The 22,846-nt window shown below is 32.0% G+C and overlaps 1 protein-coding gene across 1 annotated transcript; it reads left to right on the top strand.

Annotated features, from left to right (window-relative positions):
- Positions 1-1,658: 1,658 nt before the first annotated feature.
- Positions 1,659-5,018, top strand: LOC110665078 (uncharacterized). The gene is made up of 3 exons (XM_021825071.2): positions 1,659-2,064; positions 3,314-3,521; positions 4,151-5,018. Exons 1-3 carry the CDS (start codon positions 1,819-1,821, stop codon positions 4,558-4,560), a joined length of 864 nt encoding a protein of 287 aa, XP_021680763.2. The 5' UTR covers positions 1,659-1,818; the 3' UTR covers positions 4,561-5,018.
- The last annotated feature ends 17,828 nt before the right edge of the window (positions 5,019-22,846 follow it).

Genomic DNA, 22,846 nt, shown 5'->3' with positions numbered 1-22,846 from the left:
ATACCTATGAAAATCACCCTACCCGAACTCAAATCCGATTAATATTTTCAAAACCTGAAATCGTCCCAAACCCGATTAAAATTTATTATTAATTATCTAGAACCATTTCAAATCTGATTGTTATTATCCAAAAAATACTCGAATCTGTTTAATTTTATATATTTTAAATAATAATATGCATAAAAATTTATTTTTATTAGTAATTTATATATTAAAATTTTAATAATTTCTTAAAATATTTAAATTCTATTTATTTAAAATAACAATATAAAATTTATAAATATTATTATAAAAAATATATTTTATATTTAATTAAATATTTATATAAACGAGTTTGTGTAACGGATACTCAATATGTGAAATCCAAATCTATTACGAGTAATATTTTTAAATCCAAATCAATCCCGAACCCAATTTCGTATTACCTAAATTCGTCCTATTAAGATTCTACAGATTTGGTACTTATAAAAACCCGACACGTTATCATTCTTAACCTCAAATAACAAAATATCATATTAAAAACCAGGAGACTCACTCCAATAGAATTAGCATGAAATAAAGTTACCTGGCTAAAAATAATAACTCTATTAGCTTGTCTATTAATCCAATGAAGGGACTTCTGAATTCCGAGGAAGAAAATGTTTACAGTCACGAATAATTAAACCGAACTCCGACCAATCATCCACTTTAGCATCCATTGCATTCCTAACAATCAGTTTCAAGCATGACATGGTGGGGAAATTGATGCAAAAATCGTTTAATTTATTTTTGTAGTTTGGCCTCTTAGAAAATATTTTTCATAAATGTGATATCTACACACCTGTGCACAGATGAACCGTTAATAATTTGAACGTATTTTGTTGAATTAGAAATCAAATCAAACCTTTCAATATTTCAAACTGAAATTAAATCGTAAATTTTAATTTTTTTTTATCAACAGATAAAATACATGCACACATAAGTTAATGACAATAATAAACCGCTATTAAAAGCATGACAATTTTAACAGAGTTCTTATTCTTATATAACCTACACATATATACACTCTACATCTGATATAAAATTAACTATTTAATTCCAAATGCACACATTTTATTGATAAAAGCTGAAAATTTTAAATTTTATTTTCATTAAAATATAAAATAAAAATTAGAAAATGCTGAATGCAATAAATACACATAAAAATTACTATATTTTTTTAAAAATTTCATCTAAAGTGTGGATAATGTGTCATATATAATTATAAATGAAAATTTATTACTTGCATATATACTAATAATAGCTGAATAATTGAGTTCTTTCTCTAAAAAGATTCACTGTGTGCAAAAAGAAAAGAAATCTTAGACTTATAACCTCAAGAACCACAATGGTCCATCCATTCTACTTTAGATACCGTTTATTATGAATTTAAAATATTAAATGTATGATAAGATTCATATATTAAAAATATGAGTTTTATATATTTATATAAATTTGAAGTATAAGATAAATTATAAGATCTATCTGAGTCTTATATATTTATATATTGAATACATGTCAACCTGTTTAAGGCAAGAATTTTCAGAAAGAATAATTGGACAAAAAGCATATTATCTTGAATATATAAAATAGTGATGAAGAAAAGAAAGGCTATAAATATTGGGGACCTCAATGCACATTTTGTCTTGCAAGAGCCTTTTCTTCATCTTCATCCATTGTTTCTTTCTTTCTTCTACCTTCCCATCAATATCTATCTGTCCTTCCTTGGAAAAATCAAAGGAAGAGAGAGAGAGAGAGAGAGAGAGAGAGAGAGAGAGAGAGAGAGAGAGAGAGGGAGAGATGGGTGTTAACAATCTTGTTGAAGAGAAGGCTCTTCTTGGTTATGGAGATAGAAGAAGCATGGAAGACAGCCTTGAAGAGAGAGTTTCTTTGTTTCTTGATGAAGTTTTTGATGATTCTGATCCTTCTTTTGATGCTCATGATTATGATGATGATGATGATTCCTTTATTGATCATCACAATGCCCATTTACACGACTCCATGGAAAGGACCATTTTCTGGGAATCACAAGAGGCTTTGCTTCAGGTTTATTATTAAATTTCTTCTTTTCTTTCTTTCTTTCTTTATTCTGGCCTTGAATTATCAATTTTAGTTCAAATTATTGCTTTTTTATTCAAGAAATCTATTTTAATTATTTCTTAAAGAAATAATATTCGTAACATCATCATTTAGGAATCTTTCTTAATCTTTAATTAGTTTTTTTTTGGGTACAAATATTTAATTAGTTTTTTAATTAATGGGATGAAGTATGACTATCTGTAAGTAATGAATTCCAAATCTTTTTATAATAATAAACTAAAATTTCTTAATTTTTTATATATTTTAGATTGAAATTCATTTATGAATAAGCAACCAATGCAGTATAAAAGGAAAAAAAAAATTAAAAAATGGACAAATAGATATTTTATTTTATGAAGATAATCAGGTTCCTTTCTCTTAGTAATTATTTACATGCGCTCAATTTTTTGCAATACTTTAGTATTCATGTAGCCGATCCTAAGAATATTGGTTATAATACTGCCACGTGCACGTTGTGACATCAAACCTAGATTTTTTAGTATATACTATTTTCATTTTTCTTAATATTTGTAAATCTAAAATACCCATAAATATTAAAAAAAATTAAGAAATAAGTTTCATAATGTACAAATAAAAATTTACCTATAAAGAAGAAAGCTTAGCGCACTTTGATAAAATTGTTATAATTTTATTAAGAGTAAGCATGCCATTTTTTAAACCTGTGTGCGTGCATATTTATCTTTGATTAAAAAGTAATAAATTTTTTTATTTTTAAAAATTATTATTATGAATATGTATCCTCTTAATTGTGAATTCTTTTTTTTAATTATGGAATCTTTTAAACGTTTTGAAAAGCAATTTAGATTTAATTACACTAATATATTTTAAAAAATAATTTATTGAAAAAACTAGATATTTTATAAAATTATAAGATTTTAAATTTAAATTTAATATAAATTAAATAAAAAAATATAAATTTCATATCAAATTTATATCATGTTTATTTAAAAAAAATATTGTTTCTAATTAAATAAATAAAAACGAGGAGTTCAAGCAAATCTCCTATCATATAACTCATTTAATAATTCGATGCAAAGCAAAGCATTATTATTATTATTATTATTATTATTATTATTATTATTATTATTATTATTCCCAGGCTGAGTAGCATTAACTCTAGCCCAGTGGACTAAGAGATGCTTGTGGTTATTAAAAAAAAAAAACATATTTAAGTAAACAGATGAAGTATTTGCAGGAGGTGTTGGAACGTTATAGCTTAACAGTATCAAAGTTGAGGCAAGAGATCAACAAAATAATAGAGATGGCAAAAGAGAGAGATTCTTGCAAATGCCTTGAGCCTATTACTTGTTTTAGACAAAAGGTTGTTGATTTGCTCTGCCAAAGAGGATTCAGCGCTTCTCTCTGTACTTCCCAATGGAAACACACTAAAAAATTCCCTGGAGGTATTTATCTTTCATTTTTCTTTGAATCTATTGCTTATATAGGTAATTTCTAGTAATGAGATTTAAATGGTGTTTGTCTTAGTTTTCTTGATAAATCAATTTATAAGCTCTAAAAATAAGTTTAATGGTTTGTTTATAACATTTTTTAAACTTATAAGCTAAAAAAAGTAAGTTGGATTACCATCTTTTCATTTTGATACTTACAAGTTAATTTGATTAAGTATTTTATTATATTATACTCATTAATTTTTAAAATTTTACCACATATTGCTATTAATATATTTTTAGTTATTTTAATAATAAATGTACTTATAAATTACTTTTTACCAAACATAGTAGTTATTTATCAGCCACTTATAAGTATTTTAAACAAATGCGTAATTGTATAAAATTTTAAATACTGGTAAGCTTATATTAGTTTTATAAGTAGTAAGTGCTTATAAACTAATTTCACGAGCTAAATTAAACACCCTCCTAGCTCAATTGTATTAGGGTTATCTCCTGAATTATGAATCAAAACCTAAACAAAATATGTCTGCAGTGTAAGTAGTTAAGTACTAAGCAGCTTTAGTTGCAATTAATGTTTTGTTTTTAATTTTTAGTTTTTAATCTTTTCTTTCTTATTGAAGGGAAACATGAGTACATTGAAGTAATTGTGAGCACAAGTGAAAAAAAGAAGCAAATCCCATACCTAATAGAATTGGAATTCAAGGAACAATTTGAGATAGCAAAAGCATGTGAAGAGTACAAGAAACTTATAGCCCAATTGCCAAAATATTACATAGGAAAAGCTGACTACCTAAATGCCATTGTTGGTATTCTCTGTGACTCAGCCAAGAGATCAATGAAAGAGAAGAAAATCCATATGGGTCCATGGAGAAAGAGAAGCTTCGTGCAAATGAAATGGTCAAGTTCTTCCACAAAAGGAGGAGAGTCAATTGACGATTCTTCAAGTAATAAATTTTCTCCACTTTCATCAAGGCAAGCTCATGAATCTTGCTTCCACTTCTCTGTAACTCCTGCTGTGATAGTTACTTAATTAGATGCTCACTGGAAGCAAAAGAAAAAAAGGGTAGCATTACTATGTGTTAAAAAAATTTTGACTCTTTCTTTACATTTCTAGCTTGTTTGATATATGCAAAAAGAAAATGCTACTAGTATACTTATATGCGAGTACTGAGTAGGGTAATGAGATGAGTATCTGTAGTTGCATTCGTGTTGGTTGAGAAGATGATGTGAGAAGTTCGGGCAGACCCCAGAGTAGAGCTTTCTACTTGGAATGCTTAAAATTGCATTTAGTGAGTCATTCAAGTGGTAACTAGCAACTCCAGATCATGTAATAGAATAGTTTGCAGTGGTGCTAGTATACAAGTGTGATGCTAATGGACAACAGTTTTGTTCCCAGGGAATTGCTTTTTGAGTGTATTATCAGAATTCAGAAATGTGAGACTTGTTATGTCGAGTATTTATCTATGTAATGAAGTAGAAAATTTTCAAGCTCCTTACGTCATTGATTTCTCCAATGAAGTCTCTATGGAGATCCAACTAAAAAACAAAAAAAAAATCCATTTACTCAAAATATCCAACTCCAACTGACACATATGGACAAAACTTATGGATACTAGATATTCTGATTAAAGGAAGGGAACATCTGCTACAATGGCCAAAACAATTGTCTAAAAACATTTACCAGTTTGTGGAAGTTAAGTAGCCTGGTTCACAAAACTTGTCAGACCTTACCCCTCTGTAAGGTATAACATGATCCCGTAGAATATCTAATGAACTACAGAACTTCACCTACCGATAACTCATTAAGTACCCTATAAGGGATTTTAAAACAATTTTCTTATTTTTGATAAATGGTGAGCATTTTTCAATAGGTATTTAAAACATATGATTAAAAGTAAATCAAATTAATATTTTTGGTCCATTCTGTTTTTACGCAAATTTTATAAAAATTTTGACAGAGTTCTCTTTGTATTTTGAGAAACCAGTTCTTCAAATACCTGAAATAAAAGCACTTCCAATAATTTTCTAACCACTACTTCAAATTCATACTCAATCTCAACCAATTTCTCAAATTCACAAGTTCAATCATTCTCAAAATACTGTCAATCAATATTATTCATATTTCCTTAGAAACAAAACAATTTAGATACATCATTACAAGAAATTTACATTAAGAAAATCCAAACTAAAATTTATTACAACTTTATACAAACTTTATACAAGCTGCTCAAGACCGATTTTACATGTCCATACAATTACGTGCAATACATACATCAAAATGAATATTTACAGTCAGGGTATAAATTATACCCGATAACTTCTAGCAGGTAGATCCTGTCTCGTGACTCAATCTGCTGCTCCTCTAGTCTCTATAACTGCGACAGCATACAAAACTATCGCTGAGTGGTGAACTCAGTGGTGCACAAACTAACAATTTAAAACTTAATATAATTTATGCTTGACAATTCATAACAAATAGAATTTTAAAATTTCTAAATTCTTCAAAATCCATGACCTTCAGAAATCAACATTTTCATTCATGCAAATTATTCATTTGAATAACATTTTGATCAAATAATAACGATTAATTTACATTTCTTTAAGATTCCGAAACAATACAAAATCTTTTGAATCGCTGACAAATTATTTATTTCAATCACAATTTATCAAATCATGCATAATTTAAAGGGCGTTGCCAACAATACACACAATCGAACCCATGACCCAAAATTCGAATAGATGCCGTGTTGTACACCACGACATTTCACATACTCCCAATAACCGAGGCTAAAAGGGAGAAACAAAGACTAGCTAGTATATATGAGTACTCATTCACATCATTCCCCAACTGGCAAGCCAGAGAGGAAGAAACTCGCCCCATCAAGTGGAGGAGTTATCTCACTAGACAAGCTCATGAGAATTCACAATATATTTTGTCATGTCAACTGTGGTTTCAAATCATATTCAAAATAATTTCTATTTACAAAGTATTTACAAATCAACATATTTAATTATCATAAATTCATGCTCAAGGTTGGCAACACATCAAACTTAAAATTTACAATCCTCAAAACAATGTAATAAATCTTTAAATGCATAAGAAAATTTATATTCAAATTATACAATTTCATTCAATAAGTTAAAATTCTCAACACAACAAAATCATAAATCATACAATAAATTTATTTCAAATAAATTTGGAATTGAAAAGTAACAAAAGTGTTAGTTGTGCACAAACCTCAAACGAGTCGTCCCTTAGCCTCGACTCGGTTCCTCGGGTTCCTTCCCGATATTCTTTTCAACTGAAACACACAATTTTACAATGTTTCAGTACTAAAACTTAACACAAATCCCAAATAAATTTAGCTTCACATTTACCTAGCTCTAACATGCTAAATTTGACGTTCTTGAAATTTTGTGTTTCGGGTTACTATTCACTACACTATTCAAGTCAAATTGTTGACTTTTTAAGGCTTAATAGGTATGGGAACTCCAACTTCACCCACATACCACATTTTGGCTATTAAACTTGTTGGTTTTGGTCATTTTCTCAAAGCTTAAGTCATTTTGGCAAAATTGCCAATTTTCGGTTTTGGTGCTCCGAAGTTGCACTGTTCCATTGGTCAATCTACTGTTGGAATTTGTCAAAACTTCCTTCATAGAAAATGTTCCTTATTATCGTAAGTGTATTCTCATTTTTGGATCACCCCAATTGGAGTTTTGTAGCTCAAGTTATAGCCAAAATAAGATTACTGTTCACGTGCACTGTTCATACTGAGATTTTGGTTCTGGCAGATTTTTGGTCCAACTTTATTCAGTAATTTGATCAAGTTAAGTTCATAATTTGGTCTAACTTTCTTCATATGAAATGTTCTACTATGTCTTAGGTTTCCATCGATTCAAGAATCGCCTAAATCCGAGTTTCCTAGAGAGAGTTATAGCCCTTCAAACATTACTGCTCAAATGGAATTCTGCAGAATCGCAGGTACAGTAACTCAACTTTGTTCAATGATTTGAATGGGTTAATGACATAATTTGGGATGGTGTTCTTCATGAAAGTTTTAGGTATATATCTTATCTAATTTCTGGTGAAATTTCAGGTCAATTTGACCTGTCTAGCTCGAGTTATGACCAAATGAACAGTTACTATTCATTTGGTCAGTTTGGTGCAGTGGCAGCCTGCTCTCATTTCACTTTGGTCAATTGTTTCACTAAGTTTTGGTCAGTTTTTGGGCATGGTTCCTTAATGAAAATTGTGCCCTTTTATGTCTATTTTAATCTCCAATTGGTGGCATATCAATTGGATTTATAAAATTTGAGTTTTTGTCCTTCAAAGTGGATTTGGTCATGCTGCCAGCAACATGACCATTTGACCTACGAATTTGGTTTTCAATCCAACAATTCCCACACCTCTTTTGGTCATTATTGACCATTTTCCATCTCACAATAGACCAAAGTCATCATTTATGCATTTCTCCAAAATTTGGTTCACAAACCCTAACCTCCAAACCCTAACTTACTAATTTTTTTGCATTTACTTGATTCCATGCCTTTAACCATAATCATTCAACTAACTAAAGTTTATATACCCCTTTCAAACCATTCAATTCATGCAAATCATCCTCATAACCAAGCTGGCCTAAAATCAGTTTAGTCCCTCTACATGAAATTTTTTCATGTTTTTATGCAATTAAAATCTTGTTTAATCACAATTTTATACTAAAAATTCAATTCAAATTCAAATTAAAAGAGGAAACTTACCTTAATTGAAGCTTTTTTTTTTCAATCTTCCTCAAATCTTCAAATTCTTTTAATTTCTTGCTCCAAATCTTCTTCTTGAGGGTCAATTTAATGGTTTCTATAATTATTTTCAAGGATTAGGGGGTGAAATCTAAAGTTTAAGAAGCTTAAATCTAAGTTTTAATGGTGAAACAAAATAAGAAGAGAGGGAGAGGAGAGAGCTACGGGAAAGAGAGAAAAAAGAAGAAGTAAAAAAATTGGCTTTTCAATTTTGTTTTTAGTCTTTAATTTGACTTAGTCAATTAGTTAATTAAATTAAAATTAATTATGAGGTCATAGTTACATCATCATGATGATGTCATCAACTTTTCAACTTTTTCATTTTCTCTTCTTTTTTTTTTATTTTTCTATTAGTTCTTTAATTTAATTCTCGATTCCGAAATTTTCTTTTCTCCGATTTTATTTGTGATTAGGTCAAGAGTCGGCTCTCGGTCAATTGACCAAATTGCCTCGCCAGTTCATCCTGTTTGCAAATAATTCCATATTTCTTGGCTCACGACCTAATTATTTGGTAGCTTAACAGTTCTTTTTCATGATTTTCTCTTTTCCACTTTGTTTATAAGGGTCCTAAGGACCGCAACGTCACTTTTTACGGTTCAAAATTTGAGTTTAAAACGACTTCGCAGTCGTTCCCGAGAAGGTCACCCATCGCTGTGACTCTCGGCTCGTTTAACTTCTTATGTTCTATTTTTTCTTATTTATACTTAACTAATTGAACATTACTAATTATTTTTGTTTATGGTTTCTCTAGTTGTCTTAAGTGTGGTCCTAATCCCCTTAATTGTCCGGACCGACTCCGGTCACCGGAACAGTGAAATATACTAGGCTATACAAATAGGGGTGTTACAATTCTCCCCCCCCCTTAAAATAATTTCATCCTCGAAATTCTGTTCACTATCTGTCCTCAAATAGTCATACATATTGTTTTCTCGTGTTTTTCTCACATTTCTATGTAGCTTCATAATCAGAATAATGGTCTATAGCACTTTAACCAACACTATTTACTCATCAATTGCTTACCTCGTGTGCCAAGTTTCTTATGAGCTTCTGTCATAAGTTAGATTCAATTTCATTTCAGTTTTAGAGGTAAGCAAATCTGTGTATTAGTGGATCCACTCTTTCTAGGACCTCGCATGATCCTATGGGTGAGAACTTAGTTTTACTCTTTCTTATCAAATCTCTTGATTATTTGATGCAATCTTCAGTTTAGTTTAGAATATTTTAGTCTTTCTTGTTGTTGTTTTAACAATTATTTTCCTTTATAGTCTTTTTTCTTAAATGACCTTGTTGGTCATATATGAACTGCTTATGTCTTTCTTGGCCATAGGTCCATAACCATTATCTTACTATCTCCATTTATGACCAAGGCCTATGTGTCATTTTGCACTATCTTGTTTGCTTTTGTTTAACTTATTTCCTTCTTGATAAAATAGTTCGGGATATCATTACGCGTCTTAAGTAAGTCGTTTGCCCTGGTGGCAAATTCTCATCTAGTGTTTTTCTCATTTCTTACTGTTCTATTTGTTTCTTTTCATTCCACAACTTAACTTTAATTATTTTATTCCTCAATCTTATCTTCTTCCTTAACTTGGTTGTCGAGTTGTAATTTAGTACCTCTTATCGTCCCTAATAAATCCACTATACTTCAATATTACTTGATTTGGTCCTCTGACCATTCTAGTCAACACTTTAACTAATATTCATAATGTTTCTTTATTACATTCGCACTAATTATTCTAATTTTTACTTTCACAACTCTTTTATCCATCAATATTCTATAGCTTATTTTCTGTTGGTTTGTGATCATTATCCTTTTTGTTAACCATAAACAATTCTTTAATCTTAAGAAGGGAGTCTACCGGACTCTCCTGTTTCCCATGCTATTCAAAAGTTCCGCTTGAATTCTAATCTAATCCTTATGATCCGCACAATAAAATTGTGCTCTTCCTAAAGAATACCTGACCAACTAGTTCCTATCGAATTGCTGTTATCAGTAGAATATCGTTTCTTAACTGTTTATAAGTTATAATTGTCATCCATAGCATCCTGTCTCTTCTAGAGAAACAAAATTATATTTTGTGTCTTACCATTACACAAATAGAATATTGTTCCTTACTAAACTTTGAGCAAAAGATCCATTGCAATACCAGAACAACTATAAACCCCATATCGGAGACTGGATGACTTAGCCCTATAGGTGTTATTTTTAAATTTTTACCATGCTAAAATCTCTAGTCCTATAACAATTTTTGATGTACTGTAATTCGTGCTAGGGTAACGAAGTCTTTAACTCTCACTACCTTGCAACCATGATATTTTGATATTCTAATCATAGAGTTTTAAATCCCGAATTAGGATTTTCAAACTCAGTTCTAGTAATAAAACTCTATTTTGGTATATTTGTACCAGAGCGAAAATCATTTATAACTATTCTTATCCTTATGTACTATTGGGTAGTACGTAGCTCTACACAATAAATCTCAAGTCAATCATGTCTATGACTTACAAAGACAAACATCAAGAATATTGCATAGTTACTACGATACATCCCAATAGATCAAACTTTCCTATGTTTTATTTCTTTCAAATCCACTAATATCTTAAACTTATTTTGATTATGGTACTTACTGACATCTATCAACAGTAATACCTTTACTTTCATAAAGGGCAGATATATTACTACAACTTATTTTTAGGTCCTCTTACCTTACCTAATTAGGCTTACTAATTAACTTTATAATTTATCATAGTCTAGGAGATGTCTCTCACTAGAAACTTTTCCAAAATTAATTCCAATCATGCTTATTATCGCAATTCTTATCCAAAAAACTAATTACTAACACATTAAAATTTATCTCCATACAAGGGAATAGCAGTAGAACATATAATTTTAGCATTAGCCTATAAACAAGTAGAGCCGGAATCAAGTAGTACATAATTATTCCTTTCACAAGTTAAGAACATACCGACAACTACATCTGAAGTCTCTGCTTCTTCCCCTCGATACATGGCGTTCCCTCTTTCTAGTGTATTCCTCTGCTCGAGCTAGTCCATTGTACGAGGATTACCCGAAGTGTTGTCTCTACTTCTGCCTCTGCCCCTACTGACTATTAATGAGCCTTTAAAATCAGAACCTTGGACTGATTCCTTTGTTATAGTATGTGGCATAACTCGACGTGCGCTAGTACAATGTCGGGCGAAATGTCCAATTCCACCACAATTGAAACAGGCTCCACTGACCCTATGGCATATACCTCCGTGTAATTTCCCACAAACGTCACAGAGACGGGTAGGGTAGGAACTTCTGGTTCTTTGACGAATGGTTCTTGATTGCTTTCGCCCTGAAGATCCACCTCTATCATACTTAGGAGCTCAGGGTCCCTCAAAATCTTTTTTCTTTCCCAAATTACTACTCGAACTTTGACCGATGGGTTTCCCACTTTTCTCTTTTTCATACTGTTCTTGAGGGGGTTGGGTTCGTACTTGGGCCTGGGCTGACAGATTATCAGCCATTTGCTGAAAGAACATGGCCATCTGCTGGGCCGTTTGAGCAGTAATTTGTATAGGAGGGATTAGTGCAGTTGGACCCCCAACGCTCTGTGAAACTGGGGCCTCTTTTTGTACGTTAACTGTATCAGACTGCTCTACAATTTTATCCCTCTTGTCCATATCTATTCACAGGATTTTTTTTTTTCAATTTCCTGTACACCCAACACAAGGAGATTTCTCCCCGTTAGTTCATATTCATGATGTAATGCACGGTATGTAACAATTATGGACATTGAGCAGTTGTACAGAACAAGGAAAGACACAAATTCACAATTTAAAACGTACTTCAAAAACTTGCTCTGATACCACTAAAACATGTCACACCTTACCCCTCTGTAAGGTATAACATGATCCCGTAGAATATCTAATGAACTACCGAACTTCACCTACCGATAACTCATTAAGTACCCTACAAGGGATTTTAAAACAATTTTCTTATTTTTGATAAGTGGTGAGCATTTTCCAATAGGTATTTAAAACATATGATTAAAAGTAAATCAAATTAATATTTTTGGTCCATTTTGTTTTTACGCAAATTTTATAAAAATTTTGACAGAGTTCCCTCTGTATTTTGAGAAACCAGTTCTTCAAATACCTGAAATAAAAGCACTTCCAATAATTTTCTAACCACTACTTCAAATTCATACTCAATCTCAACCAATTTCTTAAATTCACAAGTTCAATCATTCTCAAAATACTGTCAATCAATATCATTCATATTTCCTTAGAAACAAAACAATTTAGATACATCATTACAAGAAATTTACATTAAGAAAATCCAAACTAAAATTTATTACAACTTTATACAAACTTTATACAAGCTGCTCAAGACCGATTTTACATGTCCATACAATTACGTGCAATACATACATCAAAATGAATATTTACAGTCAGGGTATAAATTATACCCGATAACTTCTAGCAGGTAGATCCCCTGTCCTCAGCAGCTCAATCTGCTGCTCCTCTAGTCTCTATAACTGCGACAGCATACAAAACTATCGCTGAGTGGTGAACTCAGTGGTGCACAAACTAATAATTTAAAACTTAATACAATTTATGCTTGACAATTCATAACAAATAGAATTTTAAAATTTCTAAATTCTTCAAAATCCATGACCTTCAGAAATCAACATTTTCATTCATGCAAATTATTCATTTGAATAACATTTTGATCAAATAATAACGATTAATTTACATTTCTTTAAGATTCCGAAACAATACAAAATCTTTTGAATCGCTGACAAATTATTTATTTCAATCACAATTTATCAAATCATGCATAATTTAAAGGGCGTTGCCAACAATACACACAATCGAACCCATGACCCAAAATTCGAATAGATGCCGTGTTGTACACCACGACATTTCACATACTCCCAATAACCGAGGCTAAAAGGGAGAAACAAAGACTAGCTAGTATATATGAGTACTCATTCACATCATTCCCCAACTGGCAAGCCAGAGAGGAAGAAACTCGCCCCATCAAGTGGAGGAGTTATCTCACTAGACAAGCTCATGAGAATTCACAACATATTTTGTCATGTCAACTGTGGTTTAAAATCATATTCAAAATAATTTCTATTTACAAAGTATTTACAAATCAACATATTTAATTATCATAAATTCATGCTCAAGGTTGGCAACACATCAAACTTAAAATTTACAATCCTCAAAACAATGTAATAAATCTTTAAATGCATAAGAAAATTTATATTCAAATTATACAATTTCATTCAATAAGTTAAAATTCTCCACACAACAAAATCATAAATCATACAATAAATTTATTTCAAATCAATTTGGAATTGAAAAGTAACAAAAGTGTTAGTTGTGCACAAACCTCAAACGAGTCGTCCCTTAGCCTCGACTCGGTTCCTCGGGTTCCTTCCCGATATTCTTTTCAACTGAAACACACAATTTTACAATGTTTCAGTACTAGAACTTAACACAAATCCCAAATAAATTTAGCTTCACATTTACCTAGCTCTAACGTGCTAAATTTGACGTTCTTGAAATTTTGTGTTTCGGGTTACTATTCACTACACTATTCAAGTCAAATTGTTGACTTTTTAAGGCTTAATAGGTATGGGAACTCCAACTTCACCCACATACCACATTTTGGCTATTAAACTTGTTGGTTTTGGTCATTTTCTCAAAGCTTAAGTCATTTTGGCAAAATTGCCAATTTTCGGTTTTGGTGCTCCGAAGTTGCACTGTTCCATTGGTCAATCTACTGTTGGAATTTGTCAAAACTTCCTTCATAGAAAATGTTCCTTATTATCTTAAGTGTATTCTCATTTTTGGATCACCCCAATTGGAGTTTTGTAGCTCAAGTTATAGCCAAAATAAGATTACTGTTCACGTGTACTGTTCATACTGAGATTTTGGTTCTGGCAGATTTTTGGTCTAACTTTGTTTAGTAATTTGATCAAGTTAAGTTCATAATTTGGTCTAACTTTCTTCATATAAAATGTTCTACTATGTCTTAGGTTTCCATCGATTCAAGAATCGCCTAAATCCGAGTTTCCTAGAGAGAGTTATAGCCCTTCAAACATTACTGCTCAAATGGAATTCTGCAGAATCGCAGGTACAGTAACTCAACTTTGTTCAATGATTTGAATGGGTTAATGACATAATTTGGGATGGTGTTCTTCATGAAAGTTTTAGTTATATATCTTATCTAATTGCTGGTGAAATTTCAGGTCAATTTGACCTGTCTAGCTCGAGTTATGACCAAATGAACAGTTACTATTCATTTGGTCAGTTTGGTGCAGTGGCAGCCTGCTCTCATTTCACTTTGGTCAATTGTTTCACTAAGTTTTGGTCAGTTTTTGGGCATGGTTCCTTAATGAAAATTGTGCCCTTTTATGTCTATTTTAATCTCCAATTGGTGGCATATCAATTGGATTTGTAAAATTTGAGTTTTTGTCCTTCAAAGTGGGTTTGGTCATGCTGCCAGCAGCATGACCATTTGACCTACGAATTTGGTTTTCAATCCAACAATTCCCACACATCTCTTTTGGTCATTATTGACCATTTTCCATCTCACAATAGACCAAAGTCATCATTTATGCATTTCTCCAAAATTTGGTTCACAAACCCTAGCCTCCAAACCCTAACTTACTAATTTTTTTGCATTTACTTGATTCCATGCCTTTAACCATAATCATTCAACTAACTAAAGTTTATATACCCCTTTCAAACCATTCAATTCATGCAAATCATCCTCATAACCAAGCTGGCCTAAAATCAGTTTAGTCCCTCTACATGAAAATTTTTCATGTTTTTATGCAATTAAAATCTTGTTTAATCACAATTTTATACTAAAAATTCAATTCAAATTCAAATTAAAAGAGGAAACTTACCTTAATTGAAGCTTTTTTTTCAATCTTCCTCAAATCTTCAAATTCTTTTAATTTCTTGCTCCAAATCTTCTTCTTGAGGGTCAATTTAATGGTTTCTATAATTATTTTCAAGGATTAGGGGGTGAAATCTAAAGTTTAAGAAGCTTAAATCTAAGTTTTATTGGTGAAACAAAATAAGAAGAGAGGGAGAGGAGAGAGCTACAGGAAAGAGAGAAAAAAGAAGAAGAAGAAGTAAAAAAATTGGCTTTTCAATTTTGTTTTTAGTCTTTAATTTGACTTAGTCAATTAGTTAATTAAATTAAAATTAATTATGAGGTCATAGTTACATCATCATGATGATGTCATCAACTTTTCAACTTTTTCATTTTCTCTTATTTTTTTTTATTTTTCTATTAGTTCTTTAATTTAATTCTCGATTCAGAAATTTTCTTTTCTCCGATTTTATTTGTGATTAGGTCGAGTCGACTCTCGAGTCAATTGACCAAATTGCCCCTCGCCGGTTCATCCCGGTTTGCAAATAATTCCATATTTCTTCCGGCTCCCTGACCTAATTATTTGACTGGCTTAACAGTTTTTTTTCATGATTTTCTCTTTTCCACTGTGTTTATAAGGGTCCTAAGTACCGCAGCGTCACTTTTTACGGTTCGAAATTTGAGTTTAAAACGACTTCGCAGTCGTTCCCGAGAAGGTCACCTATCGCTGTGACTCTCGGCTCGTTTAACTTCTTATGTTCTGTTTTTCTTATTTATACTTAACTAATTGAACATTACTAATTATTTTTGTTTATGGTTTCTCTAGTTGTCTTAAGTGTGGTCCTAATCCCCTTAATTGTCCGGACCGACTCTGGTCACTGGAACAGTGAAATATACTAGGCTATACAAATAGGGGTGTTACAAAACTCACCTTTCTCAACTATCTTGTTGAAGTTGGCTCACCTTTCTCAACTATCTTGTTGAATTTGGCATTCTACCTTCCAATCCAAGTAGCAAATATTAGCTTCTACTTGCAGTACCTTGAAGACTGTAATTATATGAAAATTCATTTAAACTGTGTAGTTAATTGTTAAATACAAGAATATGAATTTTCTAACCAAGCACAATTAAGTAGCAAAATCATCATAAGAAGAAAATTAGGCTTGAATTTTTGCACTCAGGATACCCAAAAAAAATGGGAAGAAAATGAATTGCCTATGAGTGGAATTTGGCAGATCAATGGAATGGTAGCCCACAACGTATACAATCAAGAGAAAGATTACAGTGAAAAACATGGCAAAATAGGAGCTGAGGGATTAAAGAGCACTAAGATTTAGAGACACATAGTTGAATCGAGCAAGAGACTTGATGGGTAGTCAGGAGAGTATCTCTTCTATCATCTCTCCAGACAGATTAGCCATCACCCTTTTTCTCCTTGATAATTCTGGTCTGGTTTTTCAACTTTGCCAACTCTTCTCAAAATGCATCGTTTAGAAGTTGTTGGATGTTGTGTAAAAGCACGCAAGTGCACGGATTGTTAATAAGTAATTTAGTAGTGAGTGAGTATTGTTCCCATGAAGAACTTGGTGAGTGCTAAACTAACAGCAATTATAACTATCTAGACTACCAATTATAGTGAAGAAGATCTAAACTAAGTTACTCTAAATTAATCAAATGGAAGAAAGCTTAACAGTTTAATTAAAGAAATCAATTAATAAAAGCAATTCCAAAATTAGGGGTTCACACTTCAACCTATTACAGATCTAATATCATTTATTCAACAAATTGAAAAGTTATTACTTTGAAGAAAATTAATCATAAACTATCTTAAGTTCTCTCTCAAGGCACTCAAGGTGTATCTTAATTAATATAAACCATACTTTCATGGCAATCAATATTAATTAAGACCCTTTAAGCTCTTTGATTAATTATGAACTCCATATAGAATCTCAGCCTATCTCTAGGTCAAAACCCTAAGTTCAATATCTTGATTTTTTTAATATTAATCTTCACCATTCAATTCTTTAATTAATATCTAAAATCATGATTAAATGGAGCTCTGCATATCGTATGCATTAAGATCACAAGAAATTGAATCAAAGAACAAGTCTCCAAATTTATAAAATAAAATTAATGTGAATCCTTAATAGAATTGAAAGTGCTACAACACTACTCACTCATGGTGAATTTAACAATCAACATAAAAATAAAATAACAATGATAAAACACTTGAAGAAATATAACAAAGAAACCCAGATAGAAGATTTTGTAGCTTTGGACTTTTGAAACTTTGGCAGTAAATCTCTCCTAAAAATCTTAGTGCAAATCTCTCTAAATTGTAGAAAATCTAAGTTAGAATGTAAAAGGTGCAATCTCTAGCTTGTTCCTAACTTCTTGTATTTATATCTGGCATAAAAACCCTTAATTTGGAGTCTTGGAGGCCTTAGAAGTCTATCCAAGTTGAGCGAAATAGAGTTGGAGTTGACTTGGAGTCTAAGCTTAGGCATTTTACACAACCCGTGCTTCATTACACGGGGCAGGCTGTGTAACTCACTAGAGTTATTAAGGCTTTCAAATATTGGGGTGGCAGAAGGTTACACAAACTAGGGACCTTTACATGGGTCCCTTTATATGGCCCGTGTAATTGTTCTTTCTCAGCACTCTTTTGGTAGTCAGTTACATGGGGCAAGGGTGCCCAGTGCACGGCCTATGCAATCTTCCTTAGTATAGATGTTGTTTCTTTTGACTTCCCAACTTGTCCAAATGAATTTTTAGGTCTTTGGGCTGAATAAAATCATCTGATAAAACACAGAAATCAACAAATTAAGCCAAAGAAACTAAAAATCCTAAAAAGCAATGAAACTAATAAGAAATCATGTAATTAACTAACTAAATGCTTATGAAATGCAATAAAATGTATCTTAAAATACCTATACAATACAAGTGTATCAATACCCCCAAATTCAAACATTTGATTGTCACATAATAAGGTTCTTTGCTTTCCTAGAATTACAACCAAAAACTCAATTTTTGCATGCAATTGAACTCTCAACAACTACACTCCAATTCTTTTCCTTCAAGGCATAAAAGAATCAATGATTACTTGTTAGAAATCCATCTCCCTCATGAAATGTCAATCAATCATTCCAAATACAAGATCATTAATAAGTCATAAGGAAATTGTCTTTCTAAGATAGATTTAAAAAACAATCACTAACTTAGATTACCTCTATCATGAATGATTGTGTAAAGATGAAGGATTATATTCCTAACCCCATAGGCATATCTCAAATTTCTGTCTCCACTAATGTAGTATACACTTTTTAAAAGATCAACAGGTCTTTTATAAGGTTGTAATGAGGCTAGAGGGTAATAAATGTGGCTGCCAATCAAAAAGGACTTAAGGAATGCAAAGTATAAGGAAAAACATCTTGCAAATGGTCAATACGCACTTAATCTTGACTTTCCTCTTTGCAAATAGAGAAAAAGAGCCTTTTTATAATTTTGAATCTTAGTGCCAAGTGTACTTCTCTTTGGTGTTTTAATAGGGACTTTTGCACATAATTTGACTTTTGTTTATGCCTTTTTGTCCCATTTTCATGCTTACCCCCCAAACTCATTCCTTTTACTAGTTTGGAAGTGCACTTTTCTCTCTCTCTCTCTCTTTTTATTTTTTTTATTTTTTTATAGAGCATACTTGTGCCAAGTCTATATTCACTCCTTTCCTCTTCTTTATATGTACCTAATGTGCTTTTTACTTTGCATTTTGACCCTTCTCGTAGGGTTAGGATAGGTGTTTGGGCTAAGGGGTAGATTATTATTGTGGGTTAGCAAAGAATATATGAGGGTAAAAATATAGGCTCAAATTGGTTACAAGGGACTAAGGCTTTTAAAAAGGTTAATAATAATGAATTTTTAAATAATCTCTTTCTTAAGTGCATGTTAGGATTTCACCTCGATAGATCAAAAAAATCTATTCTAGGATTAGTGGGGTATACCTAAGCTTGTTCATATTTTAAGAATTTTCTCATAGCTTGAAAAATAGATGTGACAAACTAATAATTATGAATTAGTTTAAATGAGTCTTACTCCATTTAAAAGATAGATTTTTCAAAAATAAGTCATTAAATATTTTAGCCTATCCGGTACATTCAATCCATTAACCCGTGAGAGAATAGCTATTTGCTTATTTGAAGTTTTAGTCATAGTTCTAAAGAAAGTTTGAAAAATTTTTAAATTTTTTTTAGAGATTTGATACACAAGTATAATAAAGATATTGAAAGGTAATGTAAATGCTAATGCAAGAATTAACTAAAATGCAAAAATTGCAAAAAGTTGCATGTATACCCCTAAACTCACACTTGACATTATTTTCAATGGCAATCTAATATAATATGCAAGCTATGAAAATTAATAAGGCACAATAAATAGAAGAAGCAAAGCATTTGTATATATATCTGAGGAAGTGTACTAAAGTTTGACAAGGCCAATGCCTATACAAAATCCAAAATGTGTCATAATCTGGTCATCCTAGTCTAAAATGTCTCTGAAGGTGAGGAGGGCCCACTCTTGTGCTGTTTCTCTAGGAGCATATCGAGTTTGTTGTGTGCTTCTCTAAATCTCTAAAGCGCTAGGTGAATGTGGGCTCTATCTTTTGTAGGTATGCAAGGACAGGATCAGCAGCAGGTGGTGAGACTCATGTTGGTGATGCCTGGAGTACTAGGTCTAGTCCATCGGGCTATTGCTACTCCTCAGGCTACTGCTGTGCTCTTGATGACTCGCCTCGCTCTTGTGGCTGTGCTTTAAGTATCACATTTCCATGTTCATACATAAGGAGGCATGAATCTCCTACCCTCTTGCAGATGCCCACAAAAATGTAAATGGTTGCATCTATCTTAGTCATTCCTCTGATAGGACGTAATCATACATATACAAGTATGAAGTTGAAGTGCATCGCTATGATAGTGATGAAATCGCCAATCATTATGTGCCTAGTGGTTTGGTGGGAGATCCTCCTAAAGTGTTGGTAAAGAAAGTATCCAGTGCTGCATCTGTGCCCATGTAACATTCACCATAGGAAGAATAACTCATTGGCATTCACCATGCCCAAACTATTTCCTTGCCCTATAATGGTGTGAGCCATGAGGTGATGAGCTATTGCAGCATTAGGTTTCTAAGCCCTATAGATTTAGAGTGGCTGGCATGGTACTCTGGTGCATTAGGCGCCATGATCCTCTAGAAAGTGATGTAGTTATAGACTGTTCTATTGAGTGGGATTTTTTGGAGGTTTTCGCTATCAAAACCAAATATGGCATTGAACTCATCCATGTTTAATGCCTGATCCACTCCCAAAAGTCAAAATTGGATCCTTCCCCTATTAATTCTATCCATAGCCCATAAGTTGGCCTAAAAACTCCTTAGAAACTCCAAAGTAAAGTCCCACTAGGTAGGGAACCATAGTGTGGCAAAGCACTCCCATCCTATGTTGCGTAAATATGTGTCCACTTGCTTTGGTAATCCTAATTGTGCTAAAAGTTTGTTGTTAAGATACTTCATTGGTGTAATCTTACACACTAAGAGTTAGAGAGTGAGAGCCTTATGGTTTACGTCCTTGAATGGCCAAGCTAATTCAAAGTTTTAGCGCGGTAGTGCCATTAGTGGTGGTTGTGGTGTGGGTTATTATTGTGGTTGTTATGGGGGTTATTAAGCTGTGTGTTCTCCCTCCTACCTATGGGCTTGTCTTATTCTTAGGCATAGTGGAGGGGAGGGAGAGTTGTCTCTAGCATGAGGGGAGGAAAGGCGGTGGGCCACTTTTTTTTGCTAGAGTCATGGGACAGAGATTTGAGTTCTTGGACTTAAGGTTTGGAAGAGGGTTTTGTGAGGTAGAGGGATTTGAGAAAGTGTTAGGAGAAAGAGAAGTGTATTTATGAGGTTTGGGAAGGGTTTTCGTGTTTAAATAGGGGTTAGTGGTTAGGATATAATTTTTTGTGCGAAGCGGTGTGAGTTTAAATTAGGGTTATGACATTTTACACAGGGCCATGTAACGTTGCATGGGTCACCCCGTGTAACTTTTTGTCCTTTATATATATATATATATATATATATATATATATATATATATATATATATATATATATTATTTTTTCTCGACTAATTGCATGGCCCATATAAGGTTACACAGGTCACCCTGTGTAACGTTCTGGACCCATATTTCAAACTTGCTTTTTGACCCTATAGTTATACGGGGCGTGCATGCTTGCACAGGGGACCCCATGTAACTTTCTATAGTGCTTTTCCTTTTTCTACTTTGAGATTTCCTAGTTACACAGGAAGTGCTTTAATGCACGGGGTGCCCCGTGTAACTCTTTGGACTTAGAATTTTTGGGCTTTTCTCAGTCCCTCTAGTACATTAGGTTGTGTTTCACTACCTAACTACTGAAAACTCCATAAAATAGCACTTTAGATGCATAATGATAACCTATTTAACTTTCATCCCTATGCTAATTCAGTTCTAAGTATATCAATGTAGTATATAATTAACAAGTAAGAAAACTTCTTTGATTAAAATGTACTTCTCTTGCATGGTTTTGTTCCCTTATTCCAGTTAATCCTTTTTCTTTTTTCAGATACTTACTGCTTCTCTCTTCTAATGAAATAATTCAAAGTTAGAGCTTGGTTAGGGGTATGTAGTAAAAGAAAAGAAAAGAAATGCAAAAGAAAAGGAAAAGAAATTAAAGCTTTAAAACTTGGATTGCCTCCCAAGGAGCACTTGTTTATAGTCTTTAGCTTGACTGTATTGTTGGTTTATTAAGGGGTAGGTGGATCGGTAAAGGAGTGTGTAGCTCCTTTCTCAATAGGTTCGTGTTTGCTAGTTTACAATCTCATAAGTGCACAAATCGTTAACAAATAATATAGTAATGAGTAGAGTATCATTCCTACGAGGAATTTGTAAGCATAAGTGCCACGCTAGACAATAATTTTGATTGTTTAGACTATCAAATATGTTACGAGATTTAAATTTAAACTAGCTAAAGACACGAAAATAAAAGAAGATAAAGTAATAAAATTAGATTTAGAAATCAATTAACTAAAGCAATTCTATAATTAAGATTTCACACTTCAACCTTGTTATGGACTTAACCTTACCTATTTAACAGATTCATAATTGTTACTTTGATGGAAATTAATCCTAAAATATTTTAAGTCCTCCATCAAGGCACCTAAGTTGTATTTTAATTAACCTAAACCCTACTTTCATAGTGATCAATCTTAATTAAAACCCTTTTAGCTCTCTAATTAATTATGGGATTCCATAAAGGATTTTAGCCTATCTCTAGGTCAGATTTCCTAGGTTTAAAATCCTAATTTCCAATACTAATCTTCACCTTTCAGTTATTTAATTAATATCTTATATCATGAATAAGTGAATACCAATACATAGCTTGCATTAAGAACACAAACTATTGAATCAAAGAATAAAACTTAAATCCATTAAATAACTTTAATATATATACATAAAAAAATTTAAAGTGCTACTCTCCTAATCCTAGAATTAAACAAACTACTAACTCATGGTGAGTTTAACAAACATAATGAAATTAAAATAAAAGAACATAAGATAATCTAGAGA

The sequence above is a fragment of the Hevea brasiliensis genome, chromosome 12, assembly GCF_030052815.1.
Source record: "Hevea brasiliensis isolate MT/VB/25A 57/8 chromosome 12, ASM3005281v1, whole genome shotgun sequence".
NCBI lineage: Eukaryota > Viridiplantae > Streptophyta > Magnoliopsida > Malpighiales > Euphorbiaceae > Hevea > Hevea brasiliensis.
This window is presented reverse-complemented; position numbering and strand designations above follow the sequence as displayed.

Bases quoted from the DNA above. Each gene is read 5' to 3' on its own strand.
- LOC110665078 (XM_021825071.2), top strand. From the start codon at position 1,819: ATGGGTGTTAACAATCTTGTTGAAGAGAAGGCTCTTCTTGGTTATGGA. The intron at 2,065-3,313 runs GTTTATTATTAA...AAGTATTTGCAG, and splicing joins CACAAGAGGCTTTGCTTCAG to GAGGTGTTGGAACGTTATAG. The intron at 3,522-4,150 runs GTATTTATCTTT...TTCTTATTGAAG, and splicing joins CACTAAAAAATTCCCTGGAG to GGAAACATGAGTACATTGAA.